Genomic DNA, 27045 nt, shown 5'->3' with positions numbered 1-27045 from the left:
AGGTCGCACAAGATCTGCCAGCAACCCTCTTATGGTGAAACTGCTAAAATCAAGACTCTCTGCTCACCTTCACTCTTTCATTCCTCTTTTACCCCACCTCTGGAACAAACTCCCCCACTCCCTTCAATCCCACTCCTCCCTCCAGGTCTTTAAAACAGCTCTTCACCACCATCTCTTGTCTTCCCCCATCCAAAACCTTGATCTTTTCTACCCCTGTTATTTCACCCCAGATCCACTTTTTTGAAATTCCGACTTCTTTCCTGGAAGTCCTTGCAGTGTCCATGTGTTTTATACCTCTCCCACCCCCCACCTTCACATGCCTCCTCCCCCCAAGCCCTCTCCCTCCCACAGATCTCCCGATGTCCCTGCTCTCAAATGTTGTATGTGTGTGCTTCCCTCTCTCTCCCCATCTTGTCTCCCCCTCCCTTTATCTCATGTTTTATGTGTCAGTTTGTCGTTTTGTGATTAATGTTAGCTCTTCCACGAGCCTCGATCTTCTACAAGAAAAAGAAAAAACACCAACAAAAAAAACAAACAAGAACGGCACTCTGTTGAGAGCACACCTCCGCCAGGCTGAACAGTTTATGGTTTCTATCCCACTGATAGGCCGGATCTGGATTTGGACCTGAACCAAAATCTATTTGGCTTGTTCTTGTCACCTAACCACTCGTCCACCAAGATTTGCCCGAATTCGTCCATAATGTTTTGATATATCGTGCTATATATCAGTTTGGCCCTATCTCTCAATGGTGAAGAATTACTTTTAAAAATGCTCGTATCCGGGTCCTGATCTTCACCAAAATCTAATCAATTTGTCCTTTTCACACACGCAAACTGTCCAAGTTTTGTTCAAATCCGTCCATAACCTTTTGAAATATCCTGCTCACAGACAGTTAGACAAACAGATAAACAGACAAACTGGGGTGAAAATATAACATAGCATTAATTAAAATATTATAACAACTCTGATTGTACCTTGATAATCTGTACAAAGGCCTTTTTTATTGGTGGATGGAGGTATTGATACAAATTTGGAGTCAAATTTTGTCAATTGAATGATGAAAAAGATAAACGGAACTTGTAACCAAATTCAGAGATTCAAAGTTTGTTTGTTGAATGATTCAATGATCAAATGTTGAATGATCTAATTTTGCCGATGTTAAAAACATTCTAAGTGTACCATCGCAATGTGAGTGCCAGTGCACAAACCTTTAAGGAGTGTGCATTGACCCCCCAATCCTCACTTTCTCACAATGCTGCACAATAGCCCCCGCTTGCAAAAAATTAATATCCTCATGCTGGATGAATGAATATTCACGCGAGACATTGTAAATTGCACCTCATCACTCGCTACCTCAAAAAATAAAAGTTTATAAAATACCTGTATGCACACGTGCATGCACACGTAAATGCACACGGACACGCACACATGGACACGCACACATGGACACGCACACATGGACACGCACATACAGTCACGTGAAAAAGAAAGTACACCCCTACATTTAGCACTACTTCAAATACCTAAAATTAGAATCAGGTGCACCAGCTCAGGTGCAAATGATTAGAACATCGTTAGAGAGGATCTTGGAGGAACCTGTCTTATTTAAACCTCAGACATTTCGTTTGGTTTGCTCTCTGTTGTTGAAATGTGTGGCGTCACCATGCCGAGATCAAAAGAGCTCTCTGAGGCCTTCAGAAAGAAGGTTATAGATGCCTACGAGTCTGGGAAGGGATTAAAAAAGATCTCCAAACAATTTGAAATCAATCATTCGACTGTCCGGAAGATCATCTACAAGTGGAGAAGATTCCAAACAACTGCCAACTTGTTCAGGCCAGGCCGCCCCAGCAAGTTCAGCCCGAGAGCAGACCGCAAGATGCTGAAATAAGTCTCTAAGAACCCCAGAATGTCATCACAGGACCTACAGGTAGCTCTTGCCACTGTTGATGTCAAAGTGCACGAGTCTACCATTAGAAAGCCTGCAAAAATTTGATCTACATGGGAGGTGTGCCAGGAGGAAACCTTTGCTGTCCAGAAAGAACATCAGGGCAAGACTAAAGTTTGCCAATGAACACCTAGGCAAAGACCAGCACTTCTGGAACAATGTGCTCCGGACAGATGAGTCAAAGGTAGAGCTATTTGGCCACAGTACCAGAAGACATGTTTGGCGAAAACCAAAGACAGCATTTGACCACAAGAACCTGATACCAACTGCAAAGCATGGTGGTGGAAATATTATGGTTTGGGGCAGCTTTGCTGCATCAGGGCCTGGGCAGCTCACCAGCATCATCACTATGAATTCTTCATTGTACCAAAGGGTGCTTGAGGATAATGTGAGGCCATCTGTCGGAAAGTTGAAGCTCAACCGAAGGTGGACCTTGCAACATGACAATGACCCTAAACAAACCAGTAAATTCACCAAGGAATGGCTGAAAAGAAAGAAATGGAGGGTTCTGGAATGGTCAAGTCAAAGCCCGGATCTAAATCCCATCGAGATGTTGTGGGGGAATTTGAAACGAGCTGTGCATGCAAGAAACCCCTCAAACATCCCACAGCTGAAAGAATTCTGCATGGAGGAGTGGGCAAAAATTTCTCCCAGTCGATGTCAGAGACTGGTAGACAGTTATAAGAAATGCCTACTTGAGATTGTTTCTGCCAAAGGGGGCAATACCACCGATTAGAGCCAAGGGTGTACTTACTTTTTCCATATGCGAAATTTGCATTGATGTTTATTTAAATTATACAATGGACTAAAAAATGTAAATGTTTGATGATATTTGTTATATTATATCACCTTTATCTATCAATATTGTTGAAATGAAGATCAAATAGCTGTATGTTGAAATATGTTGAAAAAGTCAAAACTTTACATGGGGTGTACTTACTTTTTCACCTGACTATATACACGCACACGGACACGGACACGCACACATACACGCACACATACACGCACACATACACGCGCATATACACACGCACATACGCGCACACACACACACACGCACACATACACGCACACGCACACATACACACACACACACACACACATATACACACACATACACGCACACATACACACACATACACGCACACACACATACACGGACACGGACACGTACACGTACACGCATACGGACACGTACATGCATACGGACACGTACACACATACAGACACGTACACGTACACGCACACGGACACACACACGCACATGGACACATACACCATGCACATGCACACATACACGAACACGCACACATACACGGACACGCACACATACACAGATACGCACACATACACGGACACGCACACATACACGGACACACACACATACACGGACATGCACACATACACGGACACGCACACATACACGGACACGGACACGCACACATACACGGACACGGACACGCACACATACACGGACACGCACACATACACGGACACGCACACATACACGGACACGCACACATACACGGACACGCACACATACACGGACACGCACACATACACGCACACATACACGGACACGCACACATACACGGACACGCACACATACACGGACACGCACACATACACGGACACGCACACATACACGGACACGCACACATACACGGACACGCACACATACACGGACACGCACACATACACGGACAGTTGGACACGCACACATACACGGACACGCACACATACACGGACACGCACACATACACGGACACGCACACGCACACGGACACGGACACGCACACATACAAGGACACGCACACATACAAGGACACGCACACATACACGGACACGCACACATGCACGGACACGCACACATGGACATGCACATATACACGCACACACACGCACACATGCACACGGACACGCACACATACACAGACACGCACACATACACGGACACGCACACATACACGGACACGCACACGGACACGCACACATACACGGACATGCACCCATGGACACGCACATATACACGCATGCACACATACACGCACACGCATACAGACACGTACATGCACACGCACACGGACAGATACACGCACACGAACCCATGCACGCACACGGACACATACACGCACATGGATGCATGCACGCACACGGACGCGTGCAAGCACGCGGACGCGTACAAGCACGCGGACACGTACACGTACACGCACGCGGATACGTACATGTACACGCGCATGTACACGCATGTGCATGCACATGTACACGCACATACGCACTGCACACACCTATGCACACATATGGTATTAGTACAAAATAAGATGTATTAATAGAAAATGCCAAAGAATGTATAACGATTAGATGAGTGCAAACTGTGTTGAGAGTGCCATTCACATGTACATTCACTGTGATTTGCAGCAAGCATCTCAATAACCAATGATGGTTGGTGTGCAACAAAGTTTGAGCAAACTCCGAAAATGTCCACGTACTTGATGGCCTTTATCGTCTCAGATTTCACTTTCATAGAAGATAACAGCACATTTCTGGTAGGCACTCAATTAGGTGCTTAGTGGTGAGTATTCTACACATGATGATGAGTGATGACAGTATTTCACCTGCTACAAGGCAAAAACTATGACACCGATTTGCTTTCTTCTTTCAGGTCAGAGTTTTCGCTCGGAAATCTGAGATTAAAGCAGGGAGAGCCGCACGTGCCTTGCGCGTTGCTAAGGAAGTTCTTGATTATTTTGGAACTTTATTTGATTTCCCGTACTCTCTCCCCAAGTCTGGTAAGTTGATCACCACTTGTCACACATTGTTTTTTAAATTTAATACACGTATTTGTAATATACGGTTTGATTACAAAATTTGAACCGATTGTTTTGATATCTGACAGAGGAAGAGAGTGTGTGTGTGTGTGTGTGTGTGTGTGTGTGTGTGTGTGTGTGTGTGTGTGTGTGTGTGTGTGTGTGTGTGTGTGTGTGTGTTCTATTTGGTGCTAAGTAAGGCAATGCATGATACACTACATACATCATCCATCATGAGGAGATGTTAAGGGTATTAAACCATTCTTGAACATATTAACGAATCCTGGTACCTTTCAAAAAAAAAAAAGGCCATTTTTTGCTGGTTCTGTATTTGCAAATTCCTGTCTTGAATACCAGTAATTTATGGAATGCCTCATCACATATTTGCTGCATAGAACCATTTTGGTTGCCTTTAAACTTCAGCAGATGATTTGTAAATACACACACACACACACACACATACACATATGCACACGCATGCAAATATACACATATCCGATAGCTCGCCTACTGTCATAGTATCATATTGCCAAAGGTAAAGTAACCCTTGTTCAAGAAAAAAAAATGAAATACTTTAAGTTTATTTATTTGCAAAGTTAAATGAAGATACTTTCCTTTATCAAAAAGATCGTCCTTGTTTGTGGAGTCTAATAAACACCTTACTACCTCCAGTAAATGCTTTATCGACCACTCTGGCCAACATGGCTGTGAATTTGTCATCTATAATGTGGAAATATATCAAAGGTGAAATGTGGGTAAATCACAAGTTGATGGACAGTTTAACTTTATACCTTTCGATAATGTTGTGGATGCTATCAATTACAAGTTTGGAATTATCGCTGATTTACAAGTTTGGAATTATCGTTTTTTTTTTTTTTTTTTTTTTTTTTTGTATACTGAATCGAGGCTCGTGAAAGAGCTAACATTAACTTCACAAACAAATCGACCAGACAAACAAAATATACAAAAAGAGGGAGCGGAAGACAAGATGGGGAGAGAAGGGGAAGCACACAAACACAACATCCGAGAGCAGGGAGATGTGTGGAAGGGAGAGGGCCTGGGGGGAGGAGGCATGGGAAGGGGGGGGGGGGGGGGGGGGAGGAGGGAGAAGTATAAAACACAAGGACACCAAGGACTTCCAGGACAGAAGTTGGTATTTCAAAAAGGGGAATTGGGGTGAAATTAGCGGGGGTAGAAAAGATCAAGGTTTTGGATGGGGGAAGATAAGAGATGGTGGTGAACAGCTGTTTTAAAGACTTGGAGGGTGGAGTGGGATTGAACGGAGTGGGGGAGTTTGTTCCAGAGGCGGGAGAAAAGAGGAATGAAGGAGTGAAGGTGAGCAGAGAGTCTTGATTTTGGCAGTTTAACCATAAGAGGGTTGCAGGCAGATCTTGTGCGACCTGTAGGAATATTTGCAAGACAGAGCCCAGAGAGAGCTGGGGGGGCAAGGCCAGAGAGGAGTCGGTAGAAGACGGATCAGCTGAAGCTGATCCAGAATATCCAACACCAGAATACATCCTCACCCTTTTATGGAGATTTTGTATGCATTTGGAAATTGGTCTCTTTGCCCATAGCAAATGCGGCATGATGCATGGCATGATACATGCGGCATGAGGCATGGTGCATCAGCGGCACAGCTGTGCTTGGACAATTTGGCAATAAGTGAACTGAATTCATAATAGAATCCCTGTCCAATATGCGTTTTCTCACAACATTACGCCTGTAATACAGCCTGGCAATAGTTTCAAACTGCATTGTCTCCCTTAAATTGCAAGGGTTCATATGGATTTCAGAACCCCTGCTCTGGGGGAAAAAATAGCCTCTAAAGGTGGTTCTTCTTCTTCTTCTATCCAGAACAACCTTCTCACCTTTGAGTGATTTACCTGACGCTTTATCATTTATTTTATTATCATTGCTACTACTTATTTTGTAGGTCTTAAAATGTGAACTCTGTATACAATTTTCTCCAAATGTTGTGTGTGTGTGTGTGTGTGTGTGTGTGTGTGTGTGTGTGTGTGTGTGTGTGTGTGTGTGTGTGTGTGTGTGTGTGTGTCTGTGACTGTGTCTGTGACTGTGACTGTGTCTGTGACTGTGACTGTGACTGTGTCTGTGACTGTGTCTGTGACTTATCCGAATGCAAAGTGTGTAGATGTGGGATTTGCATTTGCAAAACTTGTCCTATATTTGCCACAAACAATATATTTAATTGTACAGTAACGGCTAGATGTTACAAGTTGAAAGAAACCAATTAATTACATGTAAAACCTCAAATATAGTTTACCTATTGATCTGTAGCAAATGTGCGATTCAATATGTTTGTGAAACAATGCAGAGATGTAATGTAAGTGTGAATGCACACAGGAGCAGCATGAAAAACCCAGGTAAAACTACTGGTTGTCCACTACTCACTCGACACTACTTATGGACCATCATACTAAAATAGTGTGATGAGTACCAGTTCACTGGTAATTCCCTGTTTGTCGTAAAAGGCGACAAAAAGGGTTGGCGTCAGGAAGGGCATCCGGCCGTAAAACATTGCTTCAAAAAGGGGACCAAAAAACAACAACAACCATGGTTCCCGAAAAAGGCCAACCCCCGCTTTGCGGGGGAAAATGGCCTCTAAAGGTGGTTTTTTAAAATATACTAAAATACGCTGTCTTTGTCTGACGATTTTTGACCGTGATTCATTTGGTCGTTACTTATCCAATCTCAACCAAACTTGACAGGAGGACCAAGGGTCGCACAATGAAGGATGTAGAGAATTAATTTGCCCCTTCCCTAAGGGGGTTGTCCCCGCCAATGGGGTTGCGTGTTGTGGTGTATATCCGTGTTAAGATAGCTTTATCGTGGCGTTTTTCGAAGGCCGCTTTAACAACGCTAATGATAATAGTATAATATTAATGTCATTACAAAACAATATTAAAACTAATAATATCCTGTCTCTCCAAGAGAGTTGTCCTCCGTGAAGAAAAGACGTGCTAACGTTAACCAAAATGCTGCCTGGGAAGCTGATGCGCAAGACAGAAGCAGGTGTGAGCTTTTAATTCATAATGGAGCCATTATTTTTGAGTAGTTGCCAATAGAAGATCAGCTACAAAATCATCTCAGAAGGAACTCGAACGGCACTGGGTAGAGAGCAAACCTCCGCCAGGCTGAACAGTTTGTTTTGTATCCCACTGATAGGCCGGATCTGGATTCGGACCTGGACCAAAATCTAATCGGTTTGTTCTTATCACCTCACCAACTCGTCCACCAAGTTTAGTCATAATTCGTCCAACTTTTTAAAATATCGTGTTATATATCGCTGTTTGCACGATCTCTCAATGATGAAGAATCACTTAAAAATTAAATAATTAATTTATCCGAATCCATATTCAGATCTTCACGAAAATCTAATCCATTTGTCCTTGTCACACACCCAACTGGTCCACCAAGTTTTGTCCAAATCCGTCCACAACTTTTTGAGATATCCTGCTATGTATCGTTTTTGGCCCGATCTCACAATGGTGAAGAATCACAAAAAATTCTAGTAGCCGGATCCGAATCCGGATATTCGCCAAAATGGAATCGATTCTTCCTTGTCACATACACTACCTCTCTGCCAAATTTCATCCGAATCCGTCCACAACTTTTTGGGATATCTTGTTCACAGACAGACAGGGGTGAAAACATAACCTCCATCCACCGTCGGTGTCGGAAGTAAAGATGCAGCCATGATGACAGTTGACCCCAAGTTTATGTGCCATGAGTGTGGACGCTCGTGCAAGAATAATACTATAGGCTGTTTTCCCACTCTTGCATTTACCGTACAAGGCAAAATGGAAATAGTCTTGTAACCCATGATACCACCACATGCAATGCTATGTCATACACAGATTCTGAAATGTGCAGTATAAATATTACACCACCATATAAAGTGCATATTACCTGCCATATTTCTCTTTCTCTTTTCTCCCGCCTCTGGAACAAACTCCCTCACTCTCTTCAATCCCACACCTCCCTCCAGGTCTTTCAAACAGCTGTTCACCACCATCTCTTATCTTCCCCCATCCAAAACCTTGATCTTTTCTACCCCCGTTAATTCACCCCAGATACACTTCTCTGAAATACCAACTTCTTTCCTGGAAGTCTTAGCAGTTTCCATGTGTTTTTTTTTTTTTTACCTCTCCCACCCCCCCCCCTCCCCCTTCCCATGCCTCCTCCCTCCCACAGATCTCCCGATGTCCCTGCTCTCAAATGTTGTGGTCGTGTGCTTTCCCCTCTCCCCATCTTGTCTCCCGCTCCCTATGTTTTATGTGTACGTTTGTTTTTTTTGTCATTAATGTTAGCTCTTACACAAGCCTCCATCTTGTATACAAAAAAATAAAATATAAGAACAATATAGCTGCCATAGTGAGGGAACAGTGTAGAGCAAGTCGATAGTTTCCCTTCAAAGGTAGCTGTGACAGCAGAAGCAGTATCTATATATATAAAACACAGTTTGTGTGTGTGTGTGTGTAATGTTACCGATAGACTCCTAAACGGAGAGGCTCACGTGCTTGATATTTGGCATAGACATGGCCATTGAGCCTGGGAAGAACATGGCCTACCTAAAAAAAAATTTTCATATTTTTTACCATATTTTTACCTCAGCGCATTTCAGCGAGGAATATTATACACGGAATCTGAGCCGGTGGCAGAGCAGCGCGCTGATTCGCTCAGAGCGATCACGTGATGTTCCATCCCCGCCGCTGTTACCGATAGACTCCTAAACAGAGAGGCTCACGTGCTTGATATTTGGCATAGACATGGCCATTGAGCCTGGGAAGAACATGGCCTACCTAAAAAAAATTATTTCATAATATTTTTTTACCATATTTTTACCTCAGCGCATTTCAGCGAGGAATATTATACACGGAATCTGAGCCGGTGGCAGAGCAGCGCGCTGATTCGCTCAGAGCGATCATGTGATGTTCCATCCCCGCCGCCAGACCATTGAACATAAAACACAGTTTGTGTGTGTGTAATGTTACCGATAGACTCCTAAACGGAGAGGCTCACGTACTTGATATTTTGCACAAACATGGCCATTGAGCCTGGGAAGGACATGGCCTACCTAAAAATATTTGCCGAGATCCATATTTTTAATTCATATTTACCTCAGCGCATTTCAGCGAAGAACATTATACACGGAATCTCAGCATGTGCCGGAGCAGCTCGCTGATTCGCTCAGAGCGATCACGTGATGTTCCATCCCCGCCGCCAGACCATTGAACGGAAAATATATCGAATCAATGACCATTGCCATTCACACCACATAGGTGGAGATGCAGCTACCGGGTGCCATCTTGGTTGGCACTCGATGCTGGGCGATGGTGATTTCCGTCACACATTTGCACGTAATTCAGAGCGAAAAGCGATTACGTTTTTTCACCTTTTGTGTGATCGTGTTTTGTGTCGATTTTGTGCGATATGAATTAAACGTCTTTGAAACAGCTGTGAAACGTCTTTCCACAACCCTTCCGTAACCGATTGGAGCAGTTTATTGCCGCTCAAAATGGCATTTTAACAGTTGTCTGGCTTTTAAAATCTGGGACACGTTCAAAACAAACGAGATCCGCGAAGCTAGTTGGTCGAGTCGTGCTAACCAAGATGGCGACACGGCGGCTACACTTTTCACGGAGTATGAGCGTTCTATATATTTTCAATTCAGTGCGCCAGAGTCGCTCATGTACTTGATTTGTGGCATAGACATGGCCATTGGGCCTTCACGGTGTAATTTGTGCGAGGCTTTTGTCCGAGTGAGCTTGAGTCGAGAGGGCGAATGTACGGGTTGAGAATGTACGGGTCTCCCTTCCCCCGCCCGGCAACGCCGGTACTGGAGGGCATCACAGGATCGGTGAGTCTCCAAAAGCCGCTTCGTGCTGTTGTCGCGAAGATGCTGGACGATGTCGCGATTGTTGTGCTGCACTCCGACCATGAGAACTGCAACGTCATTGTTGACTGGCCCTCCCCTTCCTCCCCTCCCCCTCCCTCTCTCCCTCCCTCTCCCCCTCTCGCTCCCCCTCTCCCTCCCCCTCTCCCTCCCCCTCTCCCTCCCCCCTCTCCCTGCCCTTCCCCCTCCCCCCTCTCCCTCCCCTCCCCCTCCCCTACCCTCCCCTTCCCCTCCCCCCCTCCCCTGCCCCTCACCCCACCCCCTCCCCCCTCTCCCTCCCCTCCCCCCTCTCCCTCCCCCCTCTCCCTCCCCTTCCCCCTCTCCCTCCCCTTCCCCCTCCCCCTCTCCCTCCCCTCCCCCTCCCCTCCCCCCCTCTCCCTTCCCCTCCCTTCCCCCCTCTCCCTTCCCCTTACCCCTCCCTCTCCCCCTGCCCCTCCCCCCTCTCCTCCCCTACCCCCCTCTCCTCCCCTCCCCCCTCTCCTCCCCTCCCCTTCCCCCTCCCTCTCTTCTCCCCTTCCCCCCCTCTCCTCCCCTCCTCCCCGCCCCTTCCCCCTCCCCCTCCCCTCCTCCGCCCGGCAATGCCGGGTACTTCTGCTGGTATAGTTTTAAAATTGAGTTAGAGAGGTATCTTGAATTGGTGGGATTTGGTGGTACTTTGATATTGGCACGGATTGCATTGGCTTGATCGGCCTAATGGTCTCCTCCTGCATTGAAGTTCCTTGTGATTTATTTTATTGGTATTGTACAAATGTAAATGCAGTGGTGCACCTGTACTGTAGAAATTGTCGTAAAAATACATTGCTTTATGTCCCACAATGCTCTGTATTTTGCCTTTGTGCATAGATCAAATCGGCATCCCTGACTTTGCTGCGGGAGCCATGGAAAATTGGGGGCTCGTAACATACCGTGAAACGGCTCTTCTTTACGATAAAAACGAATCTTCTGAGAGTAATAAGGAGAGGGTTGTCTCTGTTATTGCGCATGAACTCACTCACCAGGTAAGGACAGCTCCTCTTGTGTTATTACTTTTTTACGAGTATTTTACTTTGAAACTAGCATTTCACTTTGTATTAATATCTAGAGTATTTCCTGTAATACAATCAATGTTGCCCTTTGTAGTCTAAGATATACATACGGCATTGAAATACTTACCTGGTCACGTGAATTAGTTTATATTGAGAGGAGCTGCTGCCCACACAGCAGTCACACTCTGAGATAGCAAGCAGTGTCACGTGAATACCAGACAAATACCTGAGAATACCAGACAACTAGCTCTCTGCACTAGCAGAACAATAACCCCAGAAAGAGATACATCATCGAGAAAATCTACCACCATGGAACTCTTTGCCTGTTTGACGATAGACTAGGCCCAAAGCCCTATTTTATGAAAGAGGCTCGGCCCAAAGCCCTTCAAATCTCCCCCTCACCCCTTCCCTCCAAATCTCCCCCTCACCCCTCCCCTTCAAATCTCCCCCCTCTTCCCTCCCCCCACTTCCCTCCCCTTCAAAATCCCCCCTCACCCCTCCCCTTCAAAACTGCCCCTCACCCCTCCCATTCAAAACTCCCCCCCCCTGCCCCTCCCATTCAAAACTCCCCCCCCCTGCCCCTCCCATTCAAAACTCCCCCCCCCCATGCCTCGCCTTCTAATCTCCCCCCCCCCCCCACCATCTTTCTCCAATTCTCCCCCCCCCCCCTCCTCCTCAAAGCTGCCTTCTCCCCACTTCCTCTCCCTTCAATCTCATACCTCCACCGCCTCCAACCTTTTACTTTGCTCTGCCCCTCCCCTTTCTCAAACAACACCTCACTGTGCCTCTTCCCCTCACCATCAAACCTTTTGTCCTCCTCATCCTTCCCTTTTTCCTAGCTCTTCTGCAATCATTGACAGACTATCAACAGCTCTCCTTACCTCCTCCTCTCACCCCTCATCTTACCCTATCCCTCCCCTCCCCTGTTCTGTACCCGATGCTTCCCCTCCCTCTTCCTTAATGGTATGGACCTCAAACATCTGGGGCCTTCGCTAAAACCTGATTGATCTCTCCATACAGGTTGCTTCTGACAAACCAGACTTGATCTGCTTAACAGAAACTTTCCTCCTTCAAGATGTCTCTGATTCCTTAATATATCTTCCTGGTTACTCCCTCCTCCGGTATAATAGACCTGAGCCTCGTCCTGGTGATGGGTTTGCTATCTTTATCAAAAAACTCTCTTTCTCACTCTCCCTGCACTGCCCTCCACCTCACCCCCAGGGGTACCTCTGGCTACCGCTTCCTCTCCGCTCCCACCTTTTGTTCATATGTGTTCTGTACCGTCCTCCAAACAGTGATAACTCCATTTACATCACGCTGTCTGACAACATGGACCAACTTCGATCCACTCATCCCAACTCTCTCTCTTCCTCGTATGTGGCGACTTCAACTGTCATCATGCCAGCTGGATGGGTGTGGGTACCTCTCACACCAGCCATGGCACCTCAGCAAAGGACTTCTGCGACTCATTGGGACTGACACAATCTGTCAATTTCCCGACCCGGATCTCAGTCAACGGAGCATCTTATCTTCTAGACTTGGTTATGACAAACATCCCTGCAAATGTCTGCTGCTCTTCTTCTGCTCCAATCGGTTCTTCCGATCATTTGCTTGTTAAAGTGGACATCTCTCTGGCCATTCTCAGAGAGCATCCTCAGCGTCGGCGAGTCTGGCATTTCACTCAGGCCGACTGGCATGGTCTTCAAGCAGCCATCAATCATCTGGACTGGTCTCCCATCTCTACTGCCTCTGACATCAACTCTTCCTGGGAATTCTTCCAAACTAAACTGCTCTCTCTCATGCACAGATTTATCCCATCTCGTCTTCAGTTGTCTTACCCTTCCTCCCGTCCATGGTACACTGAATCTTGTGGTGAGGCAGTTGCCCTGAAACAATATCTCTCTCCTTTCAAGACTGAACTCTCAAACCTGTCTCCCTCCTCCAAATCCTGGTGGCGTCTGGTCAAATCCGTTACTGGTGTTTGTTCCCCCTCCATCCCCTCCATTACCTCAAAGGGCTACACAGCTGACACCGCACGTGAAAAAGCCAAATGCCTCAACTCCGTGTTTGCCACAAGATCTGGTGTCCCAAACCCATCACTCTCTGTACCCAACTTACCCAGTTGAACCCAGCTGCTCCTGGACTCTGTGTTCTTTTCTCCTGACAAGGTGGAGAAGTTTCTTTCAAGCCTCGACTCTGATTCTGCAACTGGACCAGGCGGCATCAGCCCACAGTTCCTAAAATCCTGCTCTGCCGCTCTATCTCACCCTCTCTCTGTTCTCTTCACCCTCTCTTTTGCTCAGTCATCTGCCATCAGCTTGGAAATCAGCCAACATTACTGCTTTACATAACAAGGTGCAAAAACAGATCCTTGCAACTTCAGACCAATCAGCATGCTCCCAATAATCAGCAAGGTCATGGAATCGATCATCGCTTCAAAATAGAATCCTTCCTCTTCTCCAATGGCTTGATTTCGGATCATCAATTTGGATTCAGACCAGGTCATTCTACTCTGGACATGCTGATTCTGCTGTCTCAACATTGGATGGAGGTCCTCAATGCCAAACAGGAAATCAGAGCTGTCTCCTTTGACATATCTCATGCCTTCTATGTGGTCTGGCACCCCTATCCTGCTCACCAAACTCTCCTCCTATGGTATCCATTGAAACCTCCAAGCATGGCTTGCAGACTTCCTCTCTGGTTGCAGTCAACGTGTGGCTCTGAATGGATTTCTCTCATCTCCCCTTCCTGTTCAGGCTGGAGTTCCTCAAGGAAGTGTTCTGGGCCCTGTGCTTTTTCTGGTCTTCATTAATGATCTCTCCAACTCTCCGGAAAATCCTCTCTATCTCTTTGCTGATGACTCTACTCTCTGCCGCTCCATATCTCAACCCTCAGATTGGCAGGCAGCAGCCTCTTCACTCTTTTCAGACCTGGATAAAATCACAAACTGGTCAAGCAAGTGGAACATGTCTTTCAATCCTGACAAATCTCACACTCACTTCGTCTCCAAAAAGACCATCTGGACAACCCTCCCATCTACTTTCTGAACAATCATCTTGAAGAAGTCCTGTTACTCAAGCTTTTGGGTCTCACTATCTGCCATGATCTTTCCTGGGAAAACCACATTTCCAAGCTGGCCTCCAAACCAGTCGCCGTCTGGGAATCCTCTGTCGTGCAAAGTCCTTTCTGGGCATTTCTGATCCTCACTTCACCACATACAAAGCTTTCATCCGCAGCTCAATGGAATACTGCTTTCCCCTCTGGGCTGGTGCTCCTGCCTTGCACCGAGCTCGGCTTCACGCGGTTGAAACCAAAGCATTCAGAATCATTGGTATCTCTCGTGATGAAGCTGATTCTGAGGGCCTATCTCTCTCTCACCGCAGGCAGGTTGGTGGTCTTTCTGTTTTCTACTGACTCCTCTACAGCCTTGCTCCCCCTGCTCTGGCTGTGCTCTGCCCCCCAAATATTCCTGCAGGATGCACAAGAACTGCCAGCAACCCTATTCTGGTGAAACTGCCAAAATAAAGACTCTCTGCTCACCTTCACTCTTTCATTCCTCTTTTCTCCTGCCTCTGGAACAATCTCCCACACTCTCTTCAATCCCTCTCCTCCTTCCAGGTCTTCAAAACAGCTGTTCACCACCATCTCTTTTCTTCCCCCATCCAAAACCTTGATCTTTTTTACCCCTGTTAAAACACCCCAAATCAACCTCTTTCAATCACCAAATTCTTTCCTGAAATTACTAGTAGTGTTCATTTGCTTTATACCGTGTACCCCTCCCTCCTCCCCAGCTCTTCCCCTTCCACAGATCTACCGATGTCCTTGTTCTCTTCTGTTGTTGTGCTTGTGTGCTTCCCTCTCTCTCCCCTTCTTGGATCCCACTCCCTTCATTGCATGTTTTATGTGTCTGTGCATTTTTTCATGTTCAATGTGTTGGCACTTCCACGAGCCTCGATTCTGTATCCAAAAAAAGAAAAAAAGAATTCCTAACCTTAAAGCTAATTGGTGGAGCAGACAAGGAAAACAATCGTTCAAGTTGTGATGCAAGCATAGTAATTGGTAGGCTAACGGTATTGGTAGGTAGGCAATCACCATTGATAACGGATTTGGGAAGAAACATTGGCCATCAAAAAAAGCTATGATGGTGGCCATTTTCATGATGGTGGAAATTTTTCCCAAAATACTGTACATCTCTGACATATGTACGTCAGAATGGACAGGTATATTGTGAGTAGTCCTGGTGCCAATTTTCGTACATCCTAAGCCTGATTATAATATGTAAAACATTCTTGATTTTCTTCAAAATCCACGTGACCCTAATTTTTCGAAGAAAATAAGTATTTTCTAATTAACATTTAAGAGAGTAATTCATTTTGATCAAACTATTATTTAGTATTTCTCTACAAGTGTTTTTAGTCATAACATAATTTTTCTCGGCATGTGGAGCTGCACATTGCAGTGCAGCTGTGATCAAAGCGAGAAAAAGTTACAATGGGTGGAAAAGTTGAAGTGCAGATGTGCCACATTTCACCTTGTTGGATCCATTCCCATTCTTCAGGACTCTGAGTTTGCAGCTGGCACACGGTTGACGGACTCCAAACGCATTTTGCTTGGTAGGCAGCACACTTTGAATGTTGCTGGAGAGCAGCTTGAGTCGGTGGGGTTGACTCCTCAGACTTTGGTTTTCGACGAAGAGGTCCAACCGTGCTTCATTAATAGTTGTACTGTTCTGGATGTGTCATACAATGTGATCACAAACTTCTCAAGAATTGCGAGATCATCTTCTCCAAGTGATATTGGATACTGGTTTAGATTTGTGAAGGCTTACGACGCCTTGAGGATCTCAATCCACGTTTGCCATGCAGACTTCTTTCCTTTGCCACAGGAAGCAGACACAACATTGCAGCCACTGAATGCACAGAGCTTGATTTATCAGGACCAGTGGTAGATATAATGTCATGTACTGGAATCCATCTGAAATTAGATATTTGACACAAAGCAATCCATTCACTAAGCTATCCGTTCACAAAGCTATCCAACCAAAATCCACACAGCAATTTCTCCAAGCCAAGGTCCTCAAGAGATGGCAGAGCAGACATGGCTATCTATCACCACGACATCTGTGTCATTTGCTTTGATCATGAGGATCTTTGTTGCCTTCAGCTACTGTGTGCCTGGTATGAACAAAAATGTGTATATCTAATATCTGTCTTCATGGGAACAAGGAGCCGCACTGTCTAAGCTGATCATTCTGTTGCTGAAAGCATTTTCTCCTTTATCATAACGACCATGCTTGCTGTGCTTATGTCAGATATTTTATCTGTTAGGAAGTGGAGAAGCTCTGTCTTGTTGTCTTCTTTCAAGAAGTTCCTCCAGGTTTTTGTTGATCGAGGAATTGCTTATTTAGATTCATTGTTTTGTTTTGAGCATGAATCTAAACATGAATCGGAAAACTAGTCTGCCGTTTTATCATATATTGGCTCTGAATTCCGCCCGATCACATATGTGCAGAGAGGAGTGAGATTATGTTTTTCCTTTATCTGCCTGACAGTCAAACAAAATTGAAAATCATTCCAAAACAAGAAACTTAGTTTTAAAGATGTTATAATGGGCACGTACAACAGGTATGAAGAACTAATGTAACGTGTTAGGGTGATGTAATAGACGCTGGGGAAAACAGTGGTAAAACCTGAAATTAATTTATTTATATGCCTTCAAACCTCTTTAAACCTTTATTTAAATTGAATTATTTACTTCAATACTGTAGAACACAAATCTCCTTCATCATATTTGCACAAACCATGTTATATATTGTTGTGTAAGCCCCTGTGGTTAACACTGCCGGGTGACGAATAACCGAAACTGTCCTTGGTTTCCCAGGCGCGTAGCTGAAACTGGCGGTTGGTCTGCCGGGCGTGGGTCAAGGAACCAAAGCACTTACCTAGACAAAACACACGGGTTTATTCCCGAAATCCACAACAAAGAAACTCGACACAACAAATTAAATGCAACAAATATGAATTTAATGAAAGTCAATGTAATGAATAAAAATGAAAGGTGAGGTAAATCTAAATCCTAATTTTGAGATATCTCCACCAGACACAAATACAGACAAGGGGAAAGATAATAAAAAGAAATGTTCTTTCTAGTCTAGGTCGACGAGACAGCCAGCAAACACAGTCCCCAGCTCCCCCGAAGAGCACCACAGACCAGCAACACCTCCTCCTTCGACTATTCAAAAGTTCCACAAAGGCTCCGAAAGCTCTCTTCACAAGCGCACGCAGGCAACAAGCAGCCGAGTCACCCGAGAGACAAAGACAAAGACAAAGATGGCCAGCAATAAGCCTTCCTCTTCCTCTCCCTCGAACCTTCTCGCTCTGATGTTACACTGGCCAATCGCCACTCTGATGTCACACTGGCCAATCGCCGATCTTGTTATTTTTTTTAAATACAAAATCGAGGCTCGTGTAAGAGCTACGAATTGAGCTATAAGAGTTCATGTAAGAGCTATTACATCACTCCATGTCCTCCCGACCAATCACGAAGCTCAGGGCATGGCCTGTTGGTTGCGATCCCTTGGAGGTGGAGTTTAGCCGTCATTTGGGTCCTGTCGGCAACCATGGGGTGAAAGGGCAGGGTTTGCTTGCTGATCGCAACGTCCAGGTACTGTCGGTGATTATGTCGGTTGTTGTGGTTAAATGGAGCGCTTTGCATGGCTGGCATTTTGGTAGAGGTAAAAACGTTGGGGGGGGAAAAAACAAAGGGGCCAATCACATACTGGGGCAAACTAGCCTTTGACCCGACTTAGTTAACACAAGCTAGCTCCACCCTCCCCCTCTCCCCCCGTGTGCAGACACATAAACAACCTTAAGCTCCAGTTTCCCTACTTAATACATCAAGATGCCTCCTGCGCATCCATGGCCCATGCTAATACGATACAATCCTACCTGTACTATGGCATTTCATCCTCTACCCCCCACAAACGTAATAGTATCGATTACATAGGATGAGAGGGCATGGCATGTGTATCGGTGAAGAAGAGGCCACCAATATGGCTATGTATGATGCCGATTGACGCTGTGTTGATCAATCAAGCCTCCGTCTCCTAAATTGTGACAACGTCATTTTATTACATCTGTGTATAAGGGTGGTCGGTGTATAAGACTGCTTCAGTAGCCCTAAACATTCAGATTGTTTTAGGTGATGTTTAAAATTATTGTTTTATTAAAATTGAAGTACAGGAGGGCCATGCCATTTGTGGGTTTCCCCTCTGTGTATTTGCTCTATTGCGATGAATTTATTGAGGCAAGGTTTGTGGATTGCGGTCAACACACTCGAATAATCACGGGTTGGCAAACTATTTTCCACATTTATTCACCTAATCTTCTGTACCATCTCTACGCCCCATTTTTAAAGCAGTATCAAAACAATAATCACAATCTGTGTTTAAATATTTTAATTTAGGATTATAAAAAATGAAACAAACAAGCATTTGATAGTTTTGATAGTTTGATAGTTTGCTAAATTGATGTTTGCATTGTCAAAAGCATGTGAGTTGATGCTAAATATTTCAGGTTGGACATCGCTCATAATTTATATGAATGGTTCAAAGTGAAACCTAACAATGTCAGCCATTTTGAAATTGGCCAACAGAATTTTTTTAACAAGTAAAGCAAAGAGGATAAGTATGCCAATTTTCCTGCTTGTATCGCTATTTGAACGATTCTAATGAAAACAAAATCACTTATCTGCTCCAAAAATAGTGGATATTGGACGAAGCCCACACACATGTCACGTAGGCTACAGGGCAAAGATAGGAGGAGACATCAATGTACTTTCACATCTTCTTCTTCTTGCATATGCAGCACATGGCTGCTGGTAGATTACTTTGCTGGGGGTGCTGCTGTGCCACTGATGCAGTGCCCCCTGTAGGCTAGCTCAATAATTTGGAAATTATTCAGGGTACCGGCAATAGCTCACCTACGCTTTGCGAAGAGCACCGTAGGATCTATAACATGCACCAATGGTCGTCAGGACACCCAGTTTAATGTCCATTCGAGGGGTGGCACACACATTTATGCCTTGCTCTGCCTGCAAGACACCAGGGTGACGTTTATAGCTGGGTCGAGATTCAAACCCAGGCTAAACAGTTTAGAGGTGTGTGTGCATCTCTTGGCTATCCTGAGCCCGTTCTTTCGCATGAATTACACGAACTTTCGGAGATGTTATATTGGATACTAACCTGTGTTTTTTGCATCATTTGACCTCATTACTATAGACATTCATGTCGAACATTTTAACTAGTTTCTGTATGGATGTCTCTTTAATGGCTTGATTTCCTTTCCATGATCTCTTTATCCATGTGAAATGTATGCAGTGGTTTGGTGATTTGGTCACCATTGAGTGGTGGAGTGAGTTGTGGCTCAACGAAGGCTTCGCCACATACTTTTCATACCTCGGTACAAATGCTGTGGAACCAGGCTGGAACTTTGTGAGAAACTACACACAATGCGATGCTGATAGCTCCCTCACTCTCATGCATAATAATGTTTAAATTATCCTCACAAACAAATAGGTAACGGCAATACATTCATCAATGTTGCGGTATCCAAAGGTGAGAAAGATGATTTTGTTTTCCTGGTTATGTATTTGTTGCACTTGGAACAATCACAAAGTTATTTTGCACAAGTTGTAAGAGTGATGGATTTGGTTCGCTTGGTATCATGCTCTTGCAAGTCCATGTCATTCTGTCTTTCTGGGAGTGAAATTTAAGCTACGAGCAGCCAACGATGGACATTATTACTAAAATATTGATGAGTCATTTTATTTTGGCAAAATTTTCGAGCTCGTTTTTATACATAGAAGTCAAGTCTCGTGGAGGATCTAAACAACAGAGAAAGGTAGGTTGGCAGATTGACAGAGGGGTTAACAGGACCAGGTGGTTAGAAAAAAAAATACAAATACATTAAGTTATGAGAAAGGAGTGGCAGGAAGGAAAAGGGGTTATGGAGTCAACAAGATTAGAAGAATTGGCAGCAGGAAAGCCTGGAGAGGAGGAGAATGATACAACAAAGTTGGGAGTCAGCTCGATAAATGAGATAACAGTATGATGAAGAAATTGAGGAGAGCATCCAGCTTTTAGACTTATTGAGCACAACGAGGTGTGGATTACTGGAAGAATTGTGTGTGGCAAAGGAGTAGGGATGGATGGATGAAAGAGAAGGAGAGGGTGGATGAAGTGATACCATGCAGATGAGAGGTGATAGAGGAAGAGAACAGAGAATCCACCAACCTGCCTGCGATGGGTAGGCAGTAGACCATAGACCCTTTAATTTGGCATCCTGTCATTCCAATGATTTGGAAAACCTTGGAATCGACCACCTCTGGAGAAACAAGAAGCTCCTGTACAAGCTTCAAGTGAGGATCCCTCCTCCACAGTACTTTGGAATTTATCACTTGTTCTTGATTTGCCACACAATGGAAAACTCGTCCTCATCGGGTCTAGAGTCTGTTCATGTTGGTAGAATAACGACGCCAAATTATCTCAACCAAAAATGTTAACAGGAGGTTATTTATGGTGAACCCATGTGGGATTAACGGTTATTTTGTTGTTTTTATAGTTTGGGCCAAAGGTTAAGATAAGATTCCATTTTATAATATGCTTGTTTGCGACAGGCTCATTTTATAATAAGCTTGTTTTCGGCAAAATATTACCCAGAAAGACTTTTTGTTTGTGTGTGGAAATGAAACAGGTACATTTACACAGAAAATCAGGTGTGGATGAAAGAGGAAAGGTAAAGGTAGAAGAAAGAAACTAGTACTATTTTATAGGAAAAAGTAGGAGGAAAGGATTAATCAAAATGAATGATATGAATGAAGAGGGGGTTGGTGCATAGAGAATGAGATGAGGATGATGACGGTCTTTGAGACAGATTTGGTGCTTTTGATGGCAAAGTCAATGTAAATGAAAAGACAATCAGGCTGGAAATGAGGCAGCAATAGAGCAGGAGGTTATGGAATTAGATCTTCTTTAAATTGTGTGAACATTTGATTGATTTATTCAGATTTATTTTTTTTGCATTAAGAATAAGAGGAGTAAAACATTTGTCTTGCGAGAGTTGTGCTCGTGAAGAGAGCCAAGAAGGCCAATGCAATTACCCCTCAGGTAGGGATAAAAGTACTAGATTTCCTGATGCACTGGCATATTACCCATTGGGTGATTGCATCACACTCCCCCCCCTCCAGACACACACACACACACAGACAGACAGACAGACACACACAATTTTATTGTGAGTAAACTTAGACATGCATTTCTTGCAACTCTTCAACAACAAAGCCTCATCCTCCTCATTCTCACAACTCTAAGGCATCAATCCACTTCCCACACTCAAGCCTTCAACCCCTTCTCCTCCCCAAAGCCTCAACCTCCCCCTTCCAAAGCTGTCCTTTACTCTCACCCTCCTCCCGCTCATAAAAGCAAACAGGCATTCTCATGTCGAAACAGCAGAATATTTTACACTTTCGGCTTCTGTTGGCTAACCTCCACACTTGCAGGGAAAATGGCCTTAAAATGCCTGTTGTTGTGTTGTTGCTCCCCTATCATGCTATCACCAAATTCACAGAAAGCCATCACACCCCCTGTTTAACTCACAATTTTAAAAGAAAATTGTAGGAAATAACAGCAAACCTGCTAAACCTCCGCTCTCCACTGCTTGAGGGAAAGCATTCTAAAGGATCAATGGTAAATTCTAAAGTTCTAAATGGTTCTAAAGGGTAGATTCTAAAGGGTTTTAAATGGAAAATTGGGGAAATTCCAAAGGGTAAATTTCTCGAGGATTTTAAAGGGAAATTTCTAAAGTTCAAAATGTTTTAAGAGGGTGCCTAAGTTGACGACCGTAGTATAGAAATTGTGCTCAGAATCATGCGACTGTCCAACAAATGGAACTAGCACGCACGGCTTATTTTATATAAAGATTGGACAAAAGTAGAATATTAAATAAAGGGTTTATAAACAAAATAAAAGAGTAAAAGGAAAGCCAATTAATTGTTTACAGGACTAGCTCCGAGATGGCAAGTCATGACGATTGCTGACATTTCATTTTTACAAACCAATTCAAAAGTTAATTGCTTTTCATAGCAACGAGTCTTTTGTACTTCTTCAACTTTATGTGATCGATCATGCCAAATTTTTAACCTCTTCCTTTGAGGCTACTTCATAACTTACCTTTTCTTAGGGCTTTGCCTTATGTAAAATGCTCTAGGTCCTGCACAAGAAAGGTGTGAAATGTACATGTGTGAGATAATCGCATTTCAGTCTTGAGATATGCTCAATTTATGACGTTCAGATTCATCAGACTTTGTTCAAAGCAATGATAAGGCAGAAAGTACAATAAACGTTTAGATTTTAGAGCTGAATTAATGATCCATTGTTCAAGGTCACAATACTACCCTCCCACTTTTTCCCTTCTCTTCGTTTTTTTTTTTTTTTTTATTGTTTATGTAGCTCCAAGGATTCATCTTAGACGATTTTCAACGAGCTCTGCTGGCTGATTCCTATTCCTCATCACGACCCCTGTCGGCGCCTCATGAATCGATCGTCACTCCGGCCGACATGAGCTCTGTGTTTGATGACATCTCGTACAGTAAGGTGAGCACTGATGAGAACAGAATATTCTTCCATGAGCTCGGCATCTTACCAATGGCGTCCTCAAAACAATACGGTCCCAGCATACCCCATCTCGTATTCAATGCACAGAAGCAAGTGGACTTGGGGCCCTTCAGAGATATCTCAGACATCTCCTCAGGAAGCTAATCACCCCAGATGATGTTGTGATTGTTGATGGCCCATTTAAAAGGAAGTGTGCTTCATCACTGAACCACAAGGAGTTGATCCAATTTGGGTACCTTTCCATTTTGTCACTGAACCAATCACACATTGTTACTCGTCTTGCCATGTCATTCAGAGTTAGTTTATGCCTTACAGATATGATGCAGAGCTTGAGTTCAGAAGTGAGAATGCGCCAAACAGATGAGGATGAGATTGCCAGTTCTCGGGAATGCCGACAATGGAATTTCTTAGGTCTTTCGATAGCAGAATCTCTCACAAGATCAATGTTCCCATGGTTCTTGGTAACACTTGGTGTGCGGCCATTTTTGTCATTATTTTGATTTTTCACGTTCACATGTGCGTGGAAGTGCTCCACAAACCGCTGAATGCTCCCATTGGAAGGTCCATTACAAGTGTGAACATTGTTATACTGACTATCATTGGCGCACCTGAACATAGGATTTTGTCTTAAACTACAAAGTCACGATTTTCACTTTTTGCTCCACTGTAAACACCATAGTTGATGTAGGGTCTTACTGACGACTTGATCGAACTGGCATACCACCACCACCACCATAACCTGTAAGAGAGAGAGGTATAGCTTTAGAAATGACACAATATCAGGCTGCTGAAATAGTCCACTTTTTTGAAACGTGTAGTCTATATGTATAATATATATAATAATTATAATAATAATATACTTGTAGTGTACACATATCCACCCTATATGGTATCACATCCCTCCTACAACATACATACATACATACATACATACATACATACATACATACATACATACATACATTTAGTGGCCCAAAAAAAATAGAAACACCTAGGTGGGTAAATGAGGGACACCAAGTATATTGAAAGCAATGGGTTCCACATGGGTGTGGCCCATGTGTTAATTTCGCAAATAACATCCCAGCATGCTTAGGGTCATGTATAAAAATGCTGCACAGGCCTGGTTGCCTATAATTTTGGCTAGCGCGGCTGCAAGAGGAGACCTCGGTGACTTTGAAAGAGGGGTGATTGTAAGGACATGTTTGGCAGGAGCTTCAGTGGCAAAGGCAGCTCAGCTTTCTGATGTTTCACGTGCAACGGTTTCTGAGGTGATGTCGGCACGAAACTCCGAGGGAAAGACATCATCAGCCAAGGGCAACAGTGGGCGGAAGCGCATACTCCAACATCGTGATAACCATGTATTCATTAGAAGTTCAAGCCTTAGCAACCAAGCAACTGCAGATCAATTGACTATAAATCTCAAACTGGGGCATAAGCAGCCATTTTCCTAAAAAAACAGGCCTCCAAGAACTCCACAGAGCGGCACACCATAGTCAGGTTGCAGTGCACAAACCGCTCAAAATGCACGTTTGTGAGTCCAGTGGTACAAAGAGCATGGGCAATGGACTATCAAGCGGTGGAGAAATGTGATTTGGTCAGATGTGAATCGTCCTTCACCATGTTCCCGCCAAACGGACAAGTGCACGTGTAGCAACAACCTGAAGAACTTTCCAACCCTGAGTGCTTGGTTGCAACAGTGAAGGGTTGTCGTAGTTCCGTAATGTTGTGGGGCACATTTTGCTGGCATATGTTTTGGGTGCAGTCATTTCATTAGAAGGAAAGGTCAATCCAAATCAGCTGATACTGCAAAGTAGACGCAGGCTCGGGTTGAGGATCAACGTTTATGTATGATGAGTGCGGGGAGAAAGGTGGACGGGATGTGCAAAACGGAAAAGAACAAAGCAAGCGAGTGAACAGACACAACTAGAACGGCACTCAGAAGAGAGCATACCTCTGAAAGATGAACAGTTTGCGTTTTGTATCCCAGAGTAGACCAGAAAATCACAATACAGAATCAAATTTAATCGAAATCATCCGTCCACAACTTTTTGAGATATCCTGCTATGTATCGGTTTTGGCCCTATCTCCCAATGGTGAAGAATCACTTTAAAAATTAAATAATTATCATATCCGAATCCATATTAAGATCTTCACCCAAATCTAATGGAATCGTCCTTGTCAGACACCCAACCGGTCCACCAAGTTTCGTCCAAATCCATCCATAACTTTTTGAGATATCCTGCTATGTATCGTTTTTGGCCCTATCTCCCAATGATGAAGAATCACTTAAAAATTATAGTAGCCGGATCCGAATCAGGATCTTCACCAAAATCTAATCATTTGGTCCTTGTCACATACGCTACATCTCTGCCAAATTTCATCCGAATCCGTCCACAACGTTTTGAGATATTTTGTTCACAAACAAACAAACAAACAAACGGACAGACAGGGGTGAAAACATAACCTCCATCCACCTTTGGTGGTGGAGGTAAAGATGGATGTGGGGACATGCAAATTTATTTACAAGGATGAATAAATATCAATCCAAACCGCACTAGATGCCACAAACCACACTCTTACGAAACGATGGGGGTAAGCGGGCCAGGCTTCCATATGACATGATGAGTGGTGGGCAGGGCGATGGTGCAGCTCGGGAACAGGAATGATGGATGCAGGTGGAATCAAGGTCAAGGTGGACCAAGGTTAGATGCTGATGCACTGATCTCATGTGTAATGGTCAATGGATGCCAGAGGTATGTGACACTTGCATTACAATGAGCATTCCCATGTCAAATTTGGGCAATTTCCTTAGAAAATTAAGGCAAATTGTATGACAGGCAGGACAAAATGTTCGGCATAGCAAGTGAGAAGAATGTCAAGATATTGAAATTGCAATAATGCCCCAATCCCCATTTCTAGGTTCGGAATGTCAGACAATATACAAAATAATTTGGTACTGTACTATAATTTTGCTGTCTTTGCATGTTCCACACGATACAGTAACTTTATTTTCCTGGTGTTGATGACAGAAATCAAAAAGTATTTTCATCATACACTGTCTGCCCTCTTAAGCTTGGTGTTGGCTTAGCGGTTAGGGTGCCGGCTTGGGATCCTGGAGCGGTTAGCATGCCGGCTTGGGATCCTGGAGCGAGTGGAGCGGTTAGGGTGCCGGCTTGGAATCTTGGGATCCTGGAGCGGTTAGGATGCCGGCTTGGAATCTTGGGATCCTGGAGCGGTTAGGGTGCCGGCTTGGAATCTTGGGATCCTGGAGCGGTTAGGGTGCCGGTTTGGAATCTTGGGATCCTGGAGCTGTTAGGGTGCTGGCTTGGAATCCTGGGATCCTGGAGCGGTTAGGATGCCGGCTTGGAATCTTGGGATCCTGGAGCGGTTAGGGTGCCGGCTTGGAATCTGGGGATCCTGGAGTGGTTAGGGTGCCGGCTTGGAGTCTTGGGATCCTGGAGCGGTTAGGGTGCCGGCTTGGGATCCTGGAGCGGTTAGGGTGCCGGCTTGGGATCCTGGAGCGGTTAGGGTGCCGGCTTGGGATCCTGGAGCGGTTAGGGTGCCGGCTTGGGATCCTGGAGCGGTTAGGGTACCGGCTTGGGATCCTGGAGCGGTTCGGGTGGCGGCTTAGGATTCTGGGATCCTGGAGCGGTTAGGGTGCCGGCTTGGGATCCTGGAGCGG

General features: G+C 44.6%; 1 protein-coding gene across 4 annotated transcripts in view; it reads left to right on the top strand.

Moving 5' to 3' along the window:
• The window catches only part of ANPEP (alanyl aminopeptidase, membrane), an 80690-nt gene that overhangs the window by 11511 nt on the left and 42134 nt on the right, over window positions 1-27045 (top strand). For all 4 annotated transcript variants that reach the window (XM_078771344.1, XM_078771342.1, XM_078771343.1 and 1 more), the window contains 5 exons: window positions 4365-4492; window positions 4609-4735; window positions 11511-11665; window positions 20070-20183; window positions 23199-23342. In XM_078771344.1, the coding sequence (XP_078627470.1) occupies window positions 4365-4492; window positions 4609-4735; window positions 11511-11665; window positions 20070-20183; window positions 23199-23342 (668 nt within the window). The remainder of the gene's footprint in view (window positions 1-4364; window positions 4493-4608; window positions 4736-11510; window positions 11666-20069; window positions 20184-23198; window positions 23343-27045) is intronic.

Source organism: Myxine glutinosa, chromosome 2 (assembly GCF_964187855.1).
Source record: "Myxine glutinosa chromosome 2, kmMyxGlut1.1, whole genome shotgun sequence".
Lineage (NCBI taxonomy): Eukaryota > Metazoa > Chordata > Myxini > Myxiniformes > Myxinidae > Myxine > Myxine glutinosa.
This window is presented reverse-complemented; position numbering and strand designations above follow the sequence as displayed.